Source organism: Trichomycterus rosablanca, chromosome 3, assembly GCF_030014385.1.
Source record: "Trichomycterus rosablanca isolate fTriRos1 chromosome 3, fTriRos1.hap1, whole genome shotgun sequence".
NCBI lineage: Eukaryota > Metazoa > Chordata > Actinopteri > Siluriformes > Trichomycteridae > Trichomycterus > Trichomycterus rosablanca.
The window spans coordinates 56445343-56468857 of NC_085990.1; the positions used below are offsets into that span (position 1 = coordinate 56445343).

Consider the following 23515-nt stretch of genomic DNA (forward strand, 5'->3'; position numbering starts at 1 on the left):
GGTCGCGGGCACACCTCTGCGGGCCGACTGTGTTCCTCTGAAAGACGACTCTGGCTCGATTAAGCAGGTCTGATACAAGAGACTCGTCTGGTCTGACGGAGCACAGGACCAAATTCCTGTCCTGGAGGTCTGGGAACAGGTTACACTCCACCTATAGAGAACACACACACACACACACACACACACACACACACACACACACACACACACACACACAACAACAACAACAACACCACACACACACATACATGTAAACACATACAGCACACACAAACACAACACACAAACAGATACACATACAAACACAACACACAAGAACACACACACATTTATGTAAACACATACAGCACACACACATACACATACACACACACATACACATAAACACACACATACACACACACATACATGTAAGCACATACAGCACACACACAAACACACACACACACACATACACATAAACACACACACATACATGTAAACACATACAGCACACACACAAACACACACACACACACACACACATAAACAAACACACATACAGTGTATCACAAAAGTGAGTACACCCCTCACATTTCTGCAGATATTGAAGTATATCTTTTCATGGGACAACACTGACAAAATGACACTTTGACACAATGAAAAGTAGTCTGTGTGCAGCTTATATAACAGTGTAAATTTATTCTTCCCTCAAAATAACTCAATATACAGCCATTAATGTCTAAACCACCAGCAACAAAAGTGAGTACACCCCTTAGTGAAAGTTCCTGAAGTGTCAATATTTTGTGTGGCCACCATTATTTCCCAGAACTGCCTTAACTCTCCTGGGCATGGAGTTTACCAGAGCTTCACAGGTTGCCACTGGAATGCTTTTCCACTCCTCCATGACGACATCACGGAGCTGGCGGATATTCGAGACTTTGCGCTCCTCCACCTTCCGCTTGAGGATGCCCCAAAGATGTTCTATTGGGTTTAGGTCTGGAGACATGCTTGGCCAGTCCATCACCTTTACCCTCAGCCTCTTCAATAACGCAGTGGTCGTCTTAGAGGTGTGTTTGGGGTCATTATCATGCTGGAACACTGCCCTGCGACCCAGTTTCCGGAGGGAGGGGATCATGCTCTGCTTCAGTATTTCACAGTACATATTGGAGTTCATGTGTCCCTCAATGAAATGTAACTCCCCAACACCTGCTGCACTCATGCAGCCCCAGACCATGGCATTCCCACCACCATGCTTGACTGTAGGCATGACACACTTATCTTTGTACTCCTCACATGATTGCCGCCACACATGCTTGAGACCATCTGAACCAAACAAATTAATCTTGGTCTCATCAGACCATAGGACATGGTTCCAGTAATCCATGTCCTTTGTTGACATGTCTTCAGCAAACTGTTTGCGGGCTTTCTTGTGTAGAGACTTCAGAAGAGGCTTCCTTCTGGGGTGACAGCCATGCAGACCAATTTGATGTAGTGTGCGGCGTATGGTCTGAGCACTGACAGGCTGACCCCCCACCTTTTCAATCTCTGCAGCAATGCTGACAGCACTCCTGCGCCTATCTTTCAAAGACAGCAGTTGGATGTGATGCTGAGCACGTGCACTCAGCTTCTTTGGACGACCAACGCGAGGTCTGTTCTGAGTGGACCCTGCTCTTTTAAAACGCTGGATGATCTTGGCCACTGTGCTGCAGCTCAGTTTCAGGGTGTTGGCAATCTTCTTGTAGCCTTGGTTATCTTCATGTAGCGCAACAATTCGTCTTTTAAGATCCTCAGAGAGTTCTTTGCCATGAGGTGCCATGTTGGAACTTTCAGTGACCAGTATGAGAGAGTGTGAGAGCTGTACTACTAAATTGAACACACCTGCTCCCTATGCACACCTGAGACCTAGTAACACTAACAAATCACATGACATTTTGGAGGGAAAATGACAAGCAGTGCTCAATTTGGACATTTAGGGGTGTAGTCTCTTAGGGGTGTACTCACTTTTGTTGCCGGTGGTTTAGACATTAATGGCTGTATATTGAGTTATTTTGAGGGAAGAATAAATTTACACTGTTATATAAGCTGCACACAGACTACTTTTCATTGTGTCAAAGTGTCATTTTGTCAGTGTTGTCCCATGAAAAGATATACTTCAATATCTGCAGAAATGTGAGGGGTGTACTCACTTTTGTGATACACTGTACATGTAAGCACATACAGCACACACACAAACACAACACACAAACAGATACACATTCAAACACAACACACAAGAACACACACACATACATGTAAGCACATACAGCACACACACAAACACACACACACAAACACACACATACATGTAAACACATACAGCACACACACAAACACACACACACACACACACACACACACACACATAAACACACACACATACATGTAAGCACATACAGCACACACACACACATTCAAACACAACACACAAGAACACACACACATACATGTAAGCACATACAGCACACACACAAACACAACACACAAACAGATACACATTCAAACACAACACACAAGAACACACACACATACATGTAAGCACATACAGCACACACACAAACACAACACACAAACAGATACACATTCAAACACAACACACAAGAACACACACACATACATGTAAGCACATACAGCACACACACAAACACACACACACAAACACACACATACATGTAAACACATACAGCACACACACAAACACACACACACACACAAACACACACACACAAACACACACATACATGTAAGCACATACAGCACACACACAAACACACACACACACACACACACACATAAACACACACACATACATGTAAGCACATACAGCGCACACACACACACACACACACACACACACACACACACACACACACATGTACAAGACGCTGAATTGCCCTATAGGTGAATGGGTGAATTGGTTGGGTGTGTATGTGTTTCTGCCCTGTGATGGACTGGCACCTCGTCCAGGGTGTTACTGTGTGCCTTGCACCCATTGAAAAGCTGGGATAGGCTCCAGCACCACTCACCAACCGACCCCCCGTGACCCTGATTGGATAAATGGTTAAGTGAGTGAGTGAGTGAGTGAGTAAGTGAATGTGTGTGTTTATGTCTGTAGGTGGTTGTATGTGTGTATTTGTGTATATGTATGTATGTAAGTGTGTGTGTGTGTGTGTGTGTGTGTTTGTATGTAAGTGTGTGTGTGTGTGTGTGTGTGTGTGTGTGTGTACCCTAGGTAAACACTCAGCACTGGTGATGATGTGTATGAAGGATTCCTGGATGAGCCTCCAGCACTCAGTCAGTGACGGCTGGAACGTGATGCTCATCTCCTCCACCTTCAACCTCAGCAGCAGAAGAGGAGGGTGTGTGTACCTCAACTCCTCATAACACTCCCCAAAATCATTACCCGCCTGCAGCACAGAGAACACACACACACACACACACACACAGAGAACACACACACACACACACACACACAGAGAACACACACACACACACACACACACATACACACACAGAGAGAGAGATACACACACACACACACACACACAGAGAACACACACACACACACACACAGAGAACACACACACACACACACACACACATACACACACATACACACACAGAGAGAGAGATACACACACACACACACACACACAGAGAGAGAGATATACACACACACACACACACACACACACACACACACATTAAGGGTTAAGGGCATCGCTCAAGGTCCCAATAGTGGCAACCTGGCAGTGATGGGTCTTGACCCAGTAACCTTTTGACTACTAGTCAAGACCAGACACAAACATGGGAATCAAGCTAAATGCTAATGCTAATCTAAACACAAATAACATGACTAAACTATCCTGAACCTAAGCTAACAATGCTAAAGCTAAACATTAACTAACACAAACCATGAACAGGTCTCTACTGAAGGATCCACAGCTGCTCCCCTAAATGCCCTGAGCATTACCAGCGACGAGGAGCAGCTGTGGATCCTTAGCTTCACTGACCAATCAGAAGAGGAGACGTAGACTTGAAAAACCCAAACAAACCCCCTCCAACATGTGCTCCTGGAGAGAGGGGTGTGGCACATAAACATGGCTGCAGGAGCACAAAGAGGTTTGATTCGTGACATATTGATCTTCCCGTCCAATCACATGAAAGTATTGAAGATAATTTTAGATGTAAAGACCCGGTGAGTTTGGAGTGTAAGTAATTGGGCGGTTGAATTAGGGGGCGGGGTTTAGTCGTACCTGGTGCAGGGTGAGGATGTGCAGCAGGTCCTGCAGTGATGCAGTAACCAGGCTGCGCAGCTGCAGTGACATCAGCGCAGCTACACAGGAGAACAACTCCTCCGCTGTTACCGGGGCAACGTCCTCGCTCTGCGGCATCAGGGGCAACCACGCATCCTTACAGGCGCCGAAGAGAGATGCACACTGGGGCAACCACCTAAACACACATACAACGAGAGAACATGGTCAATTCATGGATTGATTTGGGTTTGGGGGGATTAAGGTATGAGGTTTCGAGTATCAAGATGGGGTTTGGGGGATTAAGGTAAGGGGTATTAGGGTGGGGTTTGTGGCATTAGGATGGGGTTTGGGGGATTAAGGTATGGGTATTAGGATGGGGGTTGGGGTGTTAGGATGAGGTTTGGTGTTATTTGGGGAGTGGTACAGTTCACTGGAAGGGTGAGGTGGATTATTGAATAAAACCTTAGGCTAAATTTAGGATGGGGGATGGGGGTTATTTAGTACTATTTAGGGGTTCTGTGCAGTAAGTGTGTGGTTTGTTACTGAATATGACTTGGGGTTGGTGAATTAGGATATGGGGTTTAAGGTATTAGGATGGGGTTAGGGGGGTTAACATGTATGGGGTTTGGGGTATTAGGATGGGGTTTGGAGAAAATAAGCTATGGGTTTGGGGTATTAGGATGGGGTTTGGAGGAAATAGGGTATGGGGGTTGGGGGAAATAAGGTATGGGGTTTAAGATATTAGGATGGGGTTTGGGGGAATGAAGGGATGAGGAAATAAGGTATGGGGTTGGGGTATTAGGATGGGTTTGGGGTATTAGGATGGGGTTTGGAGGAAATAAGGTATGGGGTTTAAGATATTAGGATGGGGTTTGGGGGAATGAAGGGATGAGGAAATAAGGTATGGGGTTGGGGTATTAGGATGGGGTTTGGGGTATTAGGATGGGGTTTGGAGGAAATAAGGTATGGGGTTTAAGATATTAGGATGGGGTTTGGGGGAATGAAGGGATGAGGAAATAAGGTATGGGGTTGGGGTATTAGGATGGGGTTTGGGGTATTAGGATGGGGTTTGGAGGAAATAAGGTATGGGGTTTAAGATATTAGGATGTGGTTTGGGGGAATGAAGGGATGAGGAAATAAGGTATGGGGTTTTAGGTATTAGGATGGGGTTTGGGGTATTAGGATGGGGTTTGGAGGAAATAAGGTATGGGGTTTAAGATATTAGGATGGGGTTTGGGGGAATGAAGGGATGAGGAAATAAGGTATGGGGTTGGGGTATTAGGATGGGGTTTGGGGTATTAGGATGGGGTTTGGAGGAAATAGGGTATGGGGGTTGGGGAAAATAAGGTATGGGGTTTAATATATTAGGATGGGGTTTGGGGGAATGAAGGGATGGGGAAATAAGGTATGGGGTTGGGGTATTAGGATGGGGTTTGGATGAAATAAGGTATGGGGGTTTAAGGTATTAGGATGGGGTTTGGGGGAATGAAGGGATGGGGAAATAAGGTATGGGTTTGGGGTATTAGGATGGGGTTTGGATGAAATAAGGTATGGGGGTTTAAGGTATTAGGATGGGGTTTGGGGGAATGAAGGGATGGGGAAATAAGGTATGGGTTTGGGGTATTAGGATGGGGTTGGGGTATTGGGATGGGGTTTGGGGTTATTTAGTAAGGGGTGCAGCGCAGTGAGTGTGTGGTTTGTTACTAATATGACTTGGGGTTGGTGAATTTAGGATGGGGTTGAGGTATTAGGATGGGGGTTGGGGTATTAGGATGGGGATTGGGGGAATTACGGTATAAAGAAGTGAAGACAGTTCAGTGAGTGTGAGGTGGGTTAGTTCACGTGTGTGTGTGTGTGTGTGTGTGTGTGTGTGTGTGTGTGTGTGTGTGTTAGTTGTCGTCATACCAGACCATGGACACACAGCTTAATGGTAAGAATGGTATCCAACACAAACACAACTGCTTAAACAATAAAGAACACGACATAGTAACTCCCTCCACACCAAACACACACACACACTCGTAAACACACACACACACTATACACACTGGACTACACACAGCCATAAAGCACTGACCATTGAAATGTTGGTAACCCTCATTATTTATCTCACCACACACTCACTAAACGGCACCTCTTCCTAAAGAACCTCAAACCCCGTCCTCAACTCACCAACATCCAGGTCAGATTACTTTAGATCTGCAGTGATGCAGTGATAGCTCAGTGGTTAAGGTACTGGACTAGTAATCAAAAGATTGCTGGTTCAATCCCCACCACCACCAAGTTGTCACTGTTAGGCCCCTGAGTAAGGCCCTTAACCCTCAACTGCTCAAAATCATGTTCAGTCATAATTGTAAGTCGCTTTGGATAAAAGCTTCCACTAAATGCTGGAAATGTAAACGTAACAAGGCCCTGGGTTCGATTCCCATGTGTCCCATTATTTCTTTTATTGTTATTGTAGTTATAAAAACATACCTTATATGGTTATTTACACAGACTTCATGATGTGTATAAATGATAAATGAATATTTATACTACTCGATTAAGTAGATTAATTCATAAACACACACACACACACACACACACACACACACACACACACACACACTTACTTGTGGATGAGCTTGTTTCTGGTGATCTGACACTGACTGTGGATGAACTGTTGAAACTCAGTCGGCAGCAGCGGCAGATTCACCGAATAAAAATCATCCAAACACACAAACCTCAGATCTGAGAAACTACACAGACAGAAAAACAACATTTAACACATATAACACATATAACACATATAACACATATAACATATATAACATATACCACATATAACACATATAACATATATAACATATACCACATATACCACATATAACATATACCACATATAACACATATAACATATATAACATATACCACATATAACATATATAACATATACCCCATATAACACATATAACATATATAACATATAACACATATAACACATATAACATATACCACATATAACATATAACACATATAACATATACCACATATAACACATATAACATATTCCACATATAACATATAACACATATAACATATACCACAAATAACATATAACATATAACACATATAACATACACCACATATAACACATATAACATATACCACATATAACATATACCACATATAACATATACCACATATAACATATAACATATAACACATATAACATATACCACATATAACATATACCACATATAACATATAACACACATAACATATACCACATATAACACATATAACATATTCCACATATAACATATAACATATAACATATAACACATATAACATATACCACATATAACACATATAACATATTCCACATATAACATATAACACATATAACATATAACACATATAACATATAACATATAACACATATAACATACACCACATATAACATATAACACATATAACACATATAACATATACCACATATAACATATAACATATAACACATATAACACATATAACATATACCACATATAACATATAACACATATAACATATACCACATATAACATATAACACATATAACATATAACATATAACACATATAACACATATAACATATACCACATATAACGTATAACACATATAACATATACCACATATAACATATAACATATAACACATATAACATATAACATATAACACATATAACATATACCACATATAACATATAACACATATAACATATACCACATATAACATATAACACATATAACATATAACACATATAACATATACCACATATAACATATAACACATACCACATATAACATATAACACATATAACATATACCACATATAACATATAACATATAACACATATAACATATACCACATATAACATATAACACATATAACATATACCACATATAACATATAACACATAACACATATAACACATATAACATATACCACATATAACATATAACACATATAACACATATAACATTTACCACATATAACATATAACACATATAACATATAACACATATACCACATATAACATATAACACATATAACATATACCACATATAACACATATAACACATATAACATATAACACATATAACATATAACACATATACCACATATAACATATAACACATATAACATATACCACATATAACACATATAACACATATAACATATATTATACAGTATTGTACAAACGTTTCAGGCAGGTGTGTGTTAGTAGTTTATTTCTATTATCAATAGCTGGTTATCTGTGCCTATGTGTGTGTGCCTTGCGCCCATTGAAAAGCTGGGATAGGCTCACCCCTGATTGGATAAGTGATTAAGGAAGTGGGTGGTTTCGGGACGCCTCTCGTGGGAATTTTAAACAACCTGACATTCGGTTATCCAGATTCTGTCTGTTAAATCTGAAATCTGTTAAATGGAGGTTCCACTGTGTATATACTGTATATATAATTAATATAATATAATATAATATAATATAATATAATATAATATAATATAATATAATATAATATAATATAATATAATATAATAAATATAATATAATATAATATAATATAATATAATATAATATAATATAATATAATATAATATAAAAGTCCCATTAATGCCACAACTGGTAAGCTGCTTAATTTGGAGCTATTTTGGACACCAATCTTTATCTAATAAAACAAAAATGAACAAGAAACAGAGGATTTACTTGTTGATCCAAAGTTCTTGTAGGTGAAGCATCATGGGATTGACAGTAAAGAGGTGCTGGGTGTTCCAGATGTGAGCGTCTCGGTAGTTCTGATTCCAGGGAACCGGAGCACGGATCACACGCCGAGGAAACGAACGAGGAACGCTGGAGATGGACAAACGCTCTCGTTCCTTATGGTCCTCCAGGATATAATCCACTACCGACAGAAGAGAAGAGACGGAGTGAAAGAACGCTCGCTATATCACTGCTCCGAGAACGCAGTGTGGTCAAACTTTTTTTGATTGTTTAATAATAACAAAAGACAAGACAAAGATACACATGACAAGTTTAAACAAAACAAGACACACACACACACACACACATAAACTAAGCTAAATGCTAAGCTAACGGTAATCGCTAAACACATGAAACAGGAACCTAGACCCTAAGCTAAGCTAACAAATAACCTAGACGGACTAAAACAAAACATGAACAGGACTAACTTTAAACAAGACTCATAAACATGAACATTAGCAAACAGACAGGAGCAAACAGACAAGGGCTAACAGACAGGTGCAAACAGACAGGGGCTAACAGACAGGTGCAAACAGACAGGGGCTAACAGACAGGTGCAAACAGACAGGGGCTAACAGACAGGTGCAAACAGACAGGGGCAAACAGAGAGGGGCTAACAGACAGGTGCAAACAGACAGGGGCAAACAGACAGAAGCAAACAGACAGGGGCTAACAGACAGGTGCAAACAGACAGGGGCTAACAGACAGGGGCAAAGACAGAAGCAAACAGACAGGTGCAAACAGACAGGTGCTAACAGACAGGTGCTAACAGACAGGGGCTAACAGACAGGTGCAAACAGACAGGGGCAAACAGAAGCAAACAGACAGGGGCTAACAGACAGGTGCAAACAGACAGGGGCAAACAGAAGCAAACAGACAGGGGCTAACAGACAGGGGCTAACAGACAGAAGCAAACAGACAGGGGCTAACAGACAGAAGCAAACAGACAGGGGCTAACAGACAGGTGCAAACAGACAGGGGCTAACAGACAGAAGCAAACAGACAGGGGCTAACAGACAGGTGCAAACAGACAGGGGCAAACAGAAGCAAACAGACAGGGGCTAACACAGAAGCAAACAGACAGGGGCTAATACAGGAGCAAACAGACAGGGGCTAACAGACAGAAGCAAACAGACAGGGGCTAACAGACAGAAGCAAACAGACAGGGGCTAACAGACAGGTGCAAACAGACAGGGGCTAACAGACAGGTGCAAACAGACAGGGGCAAACAGAGAGGGGCTAACAGACAGGTGCAAACAGACAGGGGCAAACAGACAGAAGCAAACAGACAGGGGCTAACAGACAGGTGCAAACAGACAGGGGCTAACAGACAGGTGCAAACAGACAGGGGCAAACAGAGAGGGGCTAACAGACAGGTGCAAACAGACAGGGGCAAACAGACAGAAGCAAACAGACAGGGGCTAACAGACAGGTGCAAACAGACAGGGGCTAACAGACAGGGGCAAAGACAGAAGCAAACAGACAGGTGCAAACAGACAGGGGCTAACAGACAGGTGCAAACAGACAGGGGCTAACAGACAGGTGCAAACAGACAGGGGCAAACAGAAGCAAACAGACAGGGGCTAACAGACAGGTGCAAACAGACAGGGGCTAACACAGAAGCAAACAGACAGGGGCTAACAGACAGGGGCTAACAGACAGAAGCAAACAGACAGGGGCTAACAGACAGAAGCAAACAGACAGGGGCTAACAGACAGAAGCAAACAGACAGGGGCTAACAGACAGGTGCAAACAGACAGGGGCTAACACAGAAGCAAACAGACAGGGGCTAACAGACAGAAGCAAACAGACAGGGGCTAACAGACAGAAGCAAACAGACAGGGGCTAACAGACAGGTGCAAACAGACAGGGGCTAACAGACAGGGGCTAACAGACAGAAGCAAACAGACAGGGGCTAACAGACAGAAGCAAACAGACAGGGGCTAACAGACAGAAGCAAACAGACAGGGGCTAACAGACAGGTGCAAACAGACAGGGGCTAACAGACAGAAGCAAACAGACAGGGGCTAACAGACAGGTGCAAACAGACAGGGGCTAACACAGAAGCAAACAGACAGGGGCTAACAGACAGGGGCTAACAGACAGAAGCAAACAGACAGGGGCTAACAGACAGAAGCAAACAGACAGGGGCTAACAGACAGGTGCAAACAGACAGGGGCTAACACAGAAGCAAACAGACAGGGGCTAACAGACAGGGGCTAACAGAAGCAAACAGACAGGGGCTAACAGACAGGTGCAAACAGACAGGGGCTAACACAGAAGCAAACAGACAGGGGCTAACAGACAGGTGCAAACAGACAGGGGCTAACACAGAAGCAAACAGACAGGGGCTAACAGACAGGGGCTAACACAGAAGCAAACAGACAGGGGCTAACAGACAGGGGCTAACAGACAGGGGCTAACAGACAGGGGCTAACACAGAAGCAAACAGACAGGGGCTAACAGACAGGGGCTAACAGACAGGGGCTAACAGACATGCGCAAACAGACAGGGGCTAACAGACAGGTGCAAACACAGAAGCAAACAGACAGGGGCTAACAGACAGGGGCTAACAGACAGGGGCTAACAGACAGGGGCTAACAGACAGGGGCTAACACAGAAGCAAACAGACAGGGGCTAACAGACAGGTGCAAACAGACAGGGGCTAACAGACAGGTGCAAACAGACAGGGGCTAACAGACAGGTGCAAACACAGAAGCAAACAGACAGGGGCTAACAGACAGGTGCAAACAGACAGGGGCTAATACAGAAGCAAACAGACAGGGGCTAACAGACAGGTGCAAACAGACAGGGGCTAATACAGAAGCAAACAGACAGGGGCTAACAGACAGGTGCAAACAGACAGGGGCTAACACAGAAGCAAACAGACAGGGGCTAATACAGGAGCAAACAGACAGGGGCTAACAGACAGAAGCAAACGGACAGGGGCTAACAGACAGGAGCAAACAGACAGGGGCTAACACAGAAGCAAACAGACAGGGGCTAACAGACAGGAGCAAACAGACAGGGGCTAACACAGAAGCAAACAGACAGGGGCTAACAGACAGGAGCAAACAGACAGGGGCTAACACAGAAGCAAACAGACAGGGGCTAATACAGGAGCAAACAGACAGGGGCTAACACAGAAGCAAACAGACAGGGGCTAATACAGAAGCAAACAGACAGGTGCAAACAGACAGGGGCTAACAGACAGGTGCAAACACAGAAGCAAACAGACAGGGGCTAACAGACAGAAGCAAACAGACAGGGGCTAACAGACAGGTGCAAACAGACAGGGGCTAACACAGAAGCAAACAGACAGGGGCTAACAGACAGGTGCAAACAGACAGGGGCTAACACAGAAGCAAACAGACAGGGGCTAACAGACAGGTGCAAACAGACAGGGGCTAACAGACAGAAGCAAACAGACAGGGGCTAACAGACAGGTGCAAACAGACAGGGGCTAACACAGAAGCAAACAGACAGGGGCTAACAGACAGGTGCAAACAGACAGGGGCTAACACAGAAGCAAACAGACAGGGGCTAACAGACAGGTGCAAACAGACAGGGGCTAACAGACAGGTGCAAACAGACAGGGGCTAACAGACAGGTGCAAACAGAAAGGGGCAAACAGACAGGGGCAAACAGACAGGGGCTAACAGACAGGTGCAAACAGACAGGGGCTAACAGACAGGTGCAAACAGACAGGGGCAAACACAGAAGCAAACAGACAGGGGCTAACAGACAGGTGCAAACAGACAGGGGCTAACAGACAGGTGCAAACAGACAGGGGCTAACATGAGCAAGGTCAAAAACCAAATCAAACAAACCAAGTTAAAAAGCAAAACTGCTCCCTCTTAAATGTTCTGAGCTTTACCTCTCAAACTAGGTGCAGCTGTGGATACTTAGCATGGGACCAATCACAGAGAGGGGTGTTGGCTTCAAACCTAATTCACTATTAAATGCAAGTTTTTATAAAATGCTTAAAACTGTGCAACTTTGCTGAGGATAACATGTTCACTTGGACTGGCGCCCCATCCAGGGTGTTACTGTGCACCCATTAAAAGCTGGGATAGGCTCCAGCACACCCTGGCGACCCTGCTTGGATACGTGGTTAAAAAAGTGAGTGTTTTTTCCAGTGCACCCCCACTCTAGAGCACACCACAAACCGTGAGACTCACCGATGCTCTTGCGGATGCTGAAGTCGTAATCTCTGGCCACTTCCTCCAGGAGTCCAGCGTGTCGTGTTTGCGCCTCATCTTCACTAGAGCAGGCTGGAAGGAGCTGAAGAATGTTGGAAACGTGCTGAGGTGGCTGAGGGGCCAGCACGTCCTTCTGGATGCCCTCAGTGATGTAGTACATGTACCTCTGAAACAGACAGAAGCACATTTAGAGGATTCAGATAGAGGGATGGATGGATGGACTAGGGGCTGAAGGCCTTGACCTCTGACCTCAAAGTCTTCCTGAGTAGGTTCTGTGTGGCTTCCATGTTCTTGCATCTCCTGAGCTTGCAGGATGTCTAGCTGCTGCTTTGGGGTTAACGGTCGACTTTCTGGGGTGTCTAACTTTTGATGACCTGCAGGGAGGGCGTGGTACCTGCTGTGAATAAAACACACACACACACACACACACACACACACTTAAATGATTCTTTGCTAGTAGAAATGAACCTTGCCTCTTGACCTCCCTCTCCTCCTCTTGCCTGGAGGCTCCATCATGTCCACTTCTCCCAAAATATCCATCCTGCCCTGTCCCTCTAATAAACACGTTCCTAATCTTGTCCATCCTCGTCGTTCCAAATGAGAATCTCATCATCATCTTCATCTCTGCCACCTCCAGTTCCCTCTTCTGTCTTTGTCAGTTCCATCACCTCCAAACCGTACAGGTCTCACGACTGTCTTGTAAACTCTTCCTTTAACTCCTGATACCCTTCTATACTACACCATCCACTTCACCAAATACCCCAAATATCATCCAATACCCAATATCAATGTTCAACACCTCAACTCCTTGCAATTGAACCTTTCTGCCCCCCTCTCATATGCACACCTGTTCTCCATTTTATTCCTCTTCCCTCCAATGTACCTCCATCTCTCAAGGCTCTCCTCATCCTGCTCCTTACTCTCATTACATATCATCATGTCCTCTGCAATCACGATGTTCCATCGAGACCTTGTCTGGAAGGAAAGGACTCAGATCTGACCTTTGATGCAGTCCCACTCCTTTATCGTTTTACTGCACATCTCACCACAGTCACACTGACACTACTGACTCACTGTCCTTATACATACTGTATCTTGCACCACCCTCACATACACAGATCAGGCATAACATTATGACCACCTTCCTAATATTGTGTTGGTCCCCCTTTTGCTGCCACCTTTCTATCAGAACCAGCATGAACTTCTTCAGCAGTTTGAGCTACAGTAGCTCATCTGTTGGCCTTTACTCCCCACGTGCATCAATGAGCCTCGGCCGCCCATGACCCTGTCGCCGGTTTACCACTGCTCCTTCTTTGGACCAGTTTTGATATATACTGACCACTGCAGACCGGGACACACCCCACAAGAGCTGCAGTTTTGAGAGATGCTCTGACCCAGTGGTCTCTCTCAGTGGTCATCATGTTATGCCTAGTCGGTGTATTTCTCTGACATGCCCAATTTTCTCATGCAGTACCACAGCTTCTCTCTCAGCTCCTCTATCATCAGCTTTCTCTAGATCTACAAACACACTGCAAACACAATGCAACTCCTTCTGGCCTTTCCAAAACTAATCCATCAACCTTCTCCAAGCGAACATGACATCTGTGGCGCACTTTGCTGGCATGAAACCATATTGCTGCTCACAAATCTTATCCATTTTCACTTCCTTTGTGTCCAACTTGCTTTTCCACTTCTCTCTTTGCCTTACACCAGCTCTCTTTGTACTCCTGTCCATGCTCTTTGTCCCTCTGGAGATCCCAGTTCTTCTTAAACTTTCCACCACCACCAAGTCTCATTTTATATTTCTTTGTTTAATTCCCTCACCACCTTTGATTGCCCAGTTGTCTTGCTCCCATTCATCACCACCCTGCTCCTGTCTCATCTGTTCTTTAAACTTCACATCTCAGTCTTCTTCCTTTACCCTCCACTATCTGATCTTTGGTTCTGCCTTACAGTCTCCAATCTCTTTCAGGGTGCATCTTGTGCATAAGATCTAGTTTACCTGTTTGCACCTTCCCACCTACCTCTTATATGTCAATCTGTATCCCAGTTTCTACTTAAAATGTGAGTTCACTACAGCTATTTCCATCCTTTCTGCAAAATCTACCACCATCTGCCTTCCTCATTCCTACATCCCTACAACCATATCATCACAACACCTCTTCATCAGCCCATTATAGTAAATTGTGTTATTTGTGTGTGTATGGCTTGATGTGTGTGTATGATGTGTGTATGTGTAAGGGTTACCTGTGTGGTATGTCAGTAAGTCTCGGTCTCTTCTTGGTAGAAGCTGAACACCTCACAGACACTACAGACAGTTAAGGAGAATTGAACACAATCATATGTGCTTATATTGCATATGAGTGGCTGTGTAAGTGTGTGTACAGATACAGAACAGTTATGTGTGTTGGCAGTGGTAGCTCACAGATTAAGGTACTGGACCAGTAATTGGAAGGTCACTGGTTCTGGTGCCACCACTGTCATGTTGCCAATGTTGAGCCCTTGTTCAAGAACCTTTAATCTCAATCCCTGGATTGTATTTGGATTGTATTTGAGTGTATAAGGATACAGGAGTGTGTGTGTGTGTATGTGGTTGTGTATAAGAATACAGGAGTGTGTGTGTGTGTGTGTGGTTGTGTATAAGAATACAGGAGTGTGTGTGTGTGTGTGTGTGTGTGTGTGTGTGTGTGTGTGTGTGTGTGTGTGTGTGTGTGGTTGTGTATAACTTAAAACTTGGGAAGACACGGCAAAAGACAGGGCGACCTGGAGAAACCTCGTCCGTGAGGGTGCGGCACTGTATAACGATGACCTCCGCCATGCTGCACAAGACAAGCGCAGACTCAGAAAGTAGAGAGCAACGTCTAAGCAGGCCAAACCCAAAACCACCACCACTACATTCCCTTGTCCACAGTGCACAAGAATAATCGGGTCCAGAATCGGTCTGAAGACCCACAAGGACCAAGAAGGAGGACAGTTATACTCGATTACGAGTGACCGCTGATAACGATAATAAGGGTATAGGAGTGTGTGTGTGTGTGGTTGTGTATAAGGATAGAGGAGTGTGTGTGTGTATAAGGATACAGGAGTGTGTGTGTGTGTGTGTGTGTGTGTATAAGGATACAGGAGTGTGTGTGTGTGTGTGTGTGTGTGTATATAAGGATACAGGAGTGTGTGTGTTTGTGCTGTAGCTGGGTGATCTTTAGATGTCGTGCCCGTGGGCTGTAGTTGTTGCCGATACACTCGCTGGGGGTCCTGTACCGTCTCTCATCCTTAAACGGAGCCGCCAGAGTCCAGGACGGGTTCTGCATGATGGGTGGAAAGTGTTTATTTTGCAGAACCATCTAGAAGGAAAAAGAAAAACCAGGTAACCCTGTAAATAGAGAAAGTTCTAGAATATAAAGACTAGAACTTGCAGGTTTGGAATCATCTCTAAATCACTTCAATACTTTGTACTATTCCTATATTAAGATTGTTTAAAGCTTATAACGTTTCATTTAACTGTTTGATGGTAATAAAGTTCATTAAAAAGACGTTAATTTTGGTTCATTAGTAACTAACCGATCTGAGGAATGTGGGCTAATGAGTTCTGCTAAAGAGTGAACATTAGTAATCTTCATTAATAACGTGTTTATTTATCATTTTTACTTATTTGAAAGTGTTGTTAAATGTTTATATAAACTTCTAGTGGAGAAAAGTCTAATAAAAGTTTGTTTTTGTAGTTAATTGTGTTCGTTGATTCAAATGTAGCGATTCATACTAAGTGATTCAGATGGATTGATTCAAATGTACCGATTCAGACTCTGATTCAGTGAGTCGGCGGTTCTGTTATTATAAACTGGTCGCTGCTTTGTGACTCGTTTATTCAGTTTGCAGCTGAAATGGTGTAAATTTGTATGTTCTCTGTATTTGAATGTAAAAACTTTGCAGACTAAACTGGGTTTGATTCTCTCTAGATGTGTCACTAAGGCGAGTTTGTCCAGCTCCGACCTGCAGTAACATTTACAGTTTAGTGCAAAAGTTTGGAGCCCTGGTTACATCTCATCAACTTTACATTTTAAATCATCTACATGAAACTAAATCTGCACATTTTAATGCACTATTACTGTTTTTACTAAATATAACATTTATGATGTATTTTTTATATTTATATAATTAATTACATTCAGCAAGTAAACAAAACTTGAAGATTTAAATGTGCAGAAGTTCGTTTCCTGTAGAGGAAACTTTTACTTTCTCACTAAGAACATCAACAAAACATAGAATTGAACCAGGGGTTCACAAACATTTGCAGTAAAGGATCCAGCTGCAGATCCTCATGATTGTAGATCCTCACCTGGTACAGATCAGAATGTATCTGGGATGGTGACTGGGGGAGGGAGGGCAGTTCAGATGAACGCTTCATACTGTGAGATACTGAGACGTCCAGTATCTAGGAGAACACGGGAACACAAACACACACACACACGTATATTTATAAACCAGTTGCACTTGTGCTACAGATTATGGAAAGATAACCAGACTTTCTCCTTCATGTTCTTCATGTGTTCACCTGCACTGGTGCAAATAAAGTGACCTGAGACACAACAGGAAGACAAGAAACTGGTTTAGCAGGTGGTGGCTACAGACAAATACTCTCTCCTTATCCTTCCTGACTGATTCTTCTCTAGTTTTGCATTTTGCTAGTATCTTTGTCAGTACTGGTAGTATGAGGTGGTACCTGTAGCCCTTTCAAGTTGCACAGGTAGTCCAGTCCTCCAGAATAGCACATCTATACGTGCTGTCATAAGAAGGTTTGCTGAGTCACCCAGCACAGTCTGAAGAGCATGGAGGAGATACCAGGACACAGGCCGTTACAGGTGAAGAGCAGGACAGGGCCCTAGAAGGGCATCAACCCAGAGTGACCTCCAGCGAGCTACCGGTGTACAAACTGTCAGAAACAGAGTCCATAAGCGTGGCATGAAAGCCTGACGTCCTCTAGTGGGACCTGTACTCACAGCCCAGCACCGTGCAGCTCGATTGGCATTCTTCAGAGAACACCACAACTGGCAGGTCCACCATTGGCACCATGTTCTATTCACAGATGAGAGCAGGTTCACGCTGAGCAGACGTGACAGACGTGAAAGAGTCTGGAGACACCGTGGTGAACGTTATGCTGCAGCATGACCGGTTTGGTGGTGGGTCAGTGATGGTCTGGTGAGGCACAAACCTCCACATGATAACCAACATTACCCTGAATGCTGTTAGGAACCGAGATGAGATCCTCAGAGCCATGGTCAGACCTTACACTGGTGCAGTGGGCCCTGGGTCCCGGCCTCCTGTGGCCAGACTGTATGGGTGATTAAATTCACAGAAACTGGATGAGTCCAGTGTTGCCAACTCCTCAGTAAGGAAAGTAGCTATTGGCTGTCCTAAAAGTCGCTAAATGACATCATCGCCTAATTTGCATAAGCTTCCCCATTTGCATGTGATTGACGCTGTAGAAGAGAGGAATAACGTTGTGGGAGAGACAAAAAGTGGGTAAAACACACCCTAAATATGTTTAGAACTTCAAATGAACTTTCTTCTGTTGATTCTCGGTTTGTTTTACTTGTCATTGAAATAGGCCATCACTTTTCAACCCCCAGGTACGTAGAAACACAGCGTGAAACTCTGGTCACCCACGTGTGCGGCCGAATTGTTTAGGAAGTACGGTGCTAGAACACCATTAATCATTTCCGTGCACTTTGTCCTGTGGATTTTGAAGTGAGTAGCAGCGGTGGAGTCTTGAGGAAGCAGCTTTACATGCTTCCCCAATGTGATCGGCTATTCGGGAGAGACATAATATAAAAAGCGTAACGTGGATGAACGTACTAACAGTTGGACACAGAAACACTCAATTTCTCTCTGTTATTACAGGTTATAAGCATCTCTGTTCTGTCTGGGTCACCTTTACCACGTCGTATCAGTTAATCGCTTCACACGTCCATGAACTAAAGAAAACAACAACTGCGACAAACACGTCACGTCTTATCACTGATATTATAGCTGATTGATGCTTTTTACATAAAAACAAACATCTGTAACAGCAGCACAAATCCCCACAGTTCATCTGCACGCTCCACCATCACATCACTGCTCTTTACGTTCGTTGTGTAACGCCCATCGTTGATGACGCAGGCTTGGTTCCCAAACACTGGTGGAAACGCTTGTGAGGCTGACCGCCTGTGAGTGCTTTGGGACCGGGGGGGGAGGGGGGCTCACGGCAGGACCCGCTGCTCGTTGAGGACGGTAACTGCAGAACGATGTGTGCTTTCACATCAGAGTCTTCAAAAGTCTCCAATAACACCAGAAAAAGTCACTAGCTTTGTCTCTAGTCGCTAGAGGGGTCCGAAAAATCACTACATATAGCGACAAAGTCGCTAAGTTGGCAACACTGGATGAGTCTGACTGTTGTTGTGTCATTTTCTTCTTATTCTTGTTTATTCTTCTAATTACACAATTTATATCAGTAAAGATTTTCAACCTGAATCTTTCGTCCATCGAGATCCGATGTGTGATTTAAGTCTCTCTTCATTCTTTTGAGCAGTTTATTTTAAATGACTGATTCTTTATCATTAGTGGAGGAACACGTTTTAAAATCTGTCCAGGTATGATTTTATGCTCTTAATCTTTCCACTGGTGGATGATGGAACCAGTTGTACTAACTGGGATGTTGAAGGTACTTCTGTGTCTTCATAGCTTTGTGTTGTTTAATAACTTCATTCTCAAGAACTTTAGCACCTTCTTCACTAATATGCCAACATATTTCAGAGAGAGACTCTACACTAATTCTTTCTAAATAATTACACTTTTTTATACATGGCATCAAAGTTAAAAGGTCTCGTGTTTAGATGTAAAGTGTATCAAACATTAAAAAACTGAAGTGGTTTAGGTATTTTTTCTCACTGTATATAAATACAACTTCATAAGTTGTAAAATAAACAGCTTTCCAATGTCAGTAAAAACTATTAACTATTACTATTACAGAATTAAAGTTTATAGTTTAAGAAACTTTAATACAAATACATAGTTGAAGACACTGTAGTGAATCTAATTAATAAAATGAAACACATTAAAGACGTTTTCTCTAATGCAGAAGTAAAATGTATTCATACCGTAACAAGAGTGAATCTCTGGAGCTGCTGTGGTTCTGGAACTGCTGTTTACATCCGAACATTCAGTCTCAGCGTTACCAACAGTGTAATTACATAGCAACAGAGAGAGAACAGTGTATACAATCAACCTGAATTCAAATCTAAACATGCTGTAATAACTGTACTGCTGTTTATAACTCAATATTTCATCACTATAACAACAGTGCTGATGTTTATAACTAAATATTCATTCACTATAATAACCTGTGAAAATGTGGATAAAACCGTCACATTATCTGACTTGTACAGTTTTACACCTGATACTGACTCAGTTAGTGCACTAACCTACTGACATGAAGAAAAGCTCGGTTTAAAGAAACTCCAGTGACCCACACAAACCTCAGCACCACTGACCAGTTTTATAATGAACTGGAACATCAATCGAGGTTTTCTTGACTAAAATCAGTGCCCAGCCATACAAATGATCTTTTGACTGAGTGGGCACAAATTCCCACAGACATACTTCAGAGGCTTGTGAGAAGCTTCTCATAAAAGTGTCTGTTGTTCCAGCTGAAAAGGTCACATAGAGGTCACTCTGTTTTATTACCATTAGTTTTAGTAACGGGACGTCCGAGAAGCTCATGGTCAGGTGTCCACATACTTTTGGTCATGTAGTGTATATATGAGTAGGTTGAATATAAAGTGAAGATAATAAAGGCTGTAAATGAATGTATATGTTGATGTAGTGATGAGTTTGGGATGAATATAGTAAGAAGCTGGTGGGTTTTGGAGACGGTGTTAGTTTACAGCACAGCCTGTATGGAGCGTTTAACCCTGTAAATAGAGAAAGTTCTAGAATCTTCTCACCTGAACGTTCCACACTAAACTGGGTTTGATTCTCTCTATATGCAGGTATGGAATCATCTCTAAATCACTTCAATACTTTCTACTATTCCTATATTAAGATTGTTTAAAGCTTATAACGTTTCATTTAACTGTTTGATAGTAATAAAGTTCATTAAAAAGACGTTAATTTTGGTTCATTAGTAACTAACCGATCTGAGGAATGTGGGCTAATGAGTTCTGCTAAAGAGTGAACATTAGTAATCTTCATTAATAACGTGTTTATTTATCATTTTTACTTATTTGAAAGTGTTGTTAAATGTTTATATAAACTTCTAGTGGAGAAAAGTCTAATAAAAGTTTGTTTTTGTAGTTAATTGTGTCCGTTCATTCAAATTTAGTGATTCATACTAAGTGATTCAGATTTATTGATTCAAATGTACCGATTCAGACTCTGATTCAGTGAGTCTGCGGTTCTGTTATTATAAACTGGTCGCTGCTTTGTGACTCGTTTATTCAGTTTGCAGCTGAAATGGTGTAAATTTGTATGTTCTCTGTATTTGAATGTAAGAACTTTGCAGACTAAACTGGGTTTGATTCTCTCTAGATGTGTCACTAAGGCGAGTTTGTCCAGCTCCGACCTGCAGTAACATTTACAGTTTAGTGCAAAAGTTTGGAGCCCTGGTTACATCTCATCAACTTTACATTTTAAATCATCTACATGAAACTAAATCTGCACATTTTAATGCACAATTACTGTTTTTACTAAATATAATAATTATGATTTATTTTTTATATTTATATAATTTATTACATTCAGCAAGTAAACAAAACTTGAAGATTAAAATGTGCAGAAGTTCGTTTCCTGTAGAGGAAACTTTTACTTTCTCACTAAGAAAATCAACAAAACATAGAATTGAACCAGGGGTTCACAAACTTTAGCAGTAAAGGATCCAGCTGCAGATCCTCATGATTGTAGATCCTCACCTGGTACAGATCAGAATGTATCTGGGATGGTGACTGGGGGAGGGAGGGCAGTTCAGATGGACGCTTCATACTGTGTATAGAGACGTCCAGTATCTAGGAGAACACAGGAAAATCCACACACATACAGAACTGTGCAAAAGTCTTAGGCCACTATTAGATTTGTTGTTTTAGCGCTGGTATAACGAGCATAAATGTCAGTCTCGTTATTAGAACACAACCACACAATACAGGAAACTTGTGTACAGTATTACAAACAGAAGAAACCATCAGGAAAACACCTTCTACAGGCTAAAGTGCACCACTGCTACCACTGCACTTGGGTCCTTCAGGTGGTGAGTCTGCTGTGGCAGCATAACTTCACCTCTCCGTTACAGTTCCTCTTGGTTAGCAGCGCTTTTTACCTTTCAGCTCTTCCATAAATCCATGTTAGCGTCTATTGTTAATAGTCCTGTCCTGTCCTGTCTGTCTTTCTGTCCTGAACACTTCTGCTAGTTCCTAACCTGTTAGCTGCTATTAGCAGAGGAGTTTAGTGTGGGGTGTAGAAACAAAGATACCTGCAGTATCTGAAATGATATTTGTTATTGATCAGTTTAGATGTAAAGTAGGTTTTTCCTCACTGTATATAAATGTCATATAAACGTCATTATGTTCTTAATTCACCTCCTTTTAGTTTTAGTAAATCTGGTATGAACAATTAACTTTCATTAAAAACTAACATTACAAAATAAAAGTTTATAGTTTAATGAACTTAAATATAAAGAAATATCTGAACACTGTAGTAAAACTGCTCCTTACTCGCTCTAATGAACCTGTTCAAACTATGTTTACATCATAGATACAGAAAATCATCAGCTTTATTTACATATTCTAACTAAATAAAATAGAACAATCCTTACAATCATGTTAGCTTTAGTTTAGCTTATAGCTTATCTTTAATCATAGAACTGATTACCAAACTCAGTAAGTCATTCCTGAATAAAATCTTCACATTTAAACTCTAAGTGACACATTAAAGACGTTTCCTCTAATGCAGGAGTAAAATTTATTCATTCTGGTACAAGAGTGAATCTGGAACTGCCGTCTACATCCGACCAGTCAGTCTCTCTTATTAACACCAGTTTCATTACATAGCAACAGAGAGAAAACAGCGTCTACAATCAACCTACAATCAGATCTAAACCTGCTGTAATAACTGTACTACTGTTTATAACTCAACATTTATTCACTATTATTCATTTCTACTGTTATTGATAAGAGAACTAACTATACAGAGAGGGGCGATTCAGATAAAGTTCATTTTTATAAATACTTTAC

The 23515-nt window shown here is 42.3% G+C and overlaps 1 protein-coding gene across 1 annotated transcript in view; it reads right to left on the minus strand.

The window, feature by feature from the left end:
• The window catches only part of dnah3 (dynein axonemal heavy chain 3), an 83305-nt gene extending 62865 nt beyond the window's left edge, over positions 1-20440 (minus strand). The window contains exons 1-11 of the mRNA XM_062991508.1: positions 20393-20440; positions 17593-17688; positions 16423-16600; positions 15507-15567; positions 13509-13656; positions 13239-13425; positions 9004-9199; positions 6887-7012; positions 4275-4470; positions 3246-3425; positions 15-151 (exon numbers count right to left, since the gene is read on the minus strand). Coding sequence (XP_062847578.1) covers positions 15-151; positions 3246-3425; positions 4275-4470; positions 6887-7012; positions 9004-9199; positions 13239-13425; positions 13509-13656; positions 15507-15567; positions 16423-16600; positions 17593-17661 — 1478 coding nt within the window. The 5' untranslated portion in view covers positions 17662-17688; positions 20393-20440. The remainder of the gene's footprint in view (positions 1-14; positions 152-3245; positions 3426-4274; positions 4471-6886; positions 7013-9003; positions 9200-13238; positions 13426-13508; positions 13657-15506; positions 15568-16422; positions 16601-17592; positions 17689-20392) is intronic.
• Between the last annotated feature and the right edge of the window lie 3075 nt (positions 20441-23515).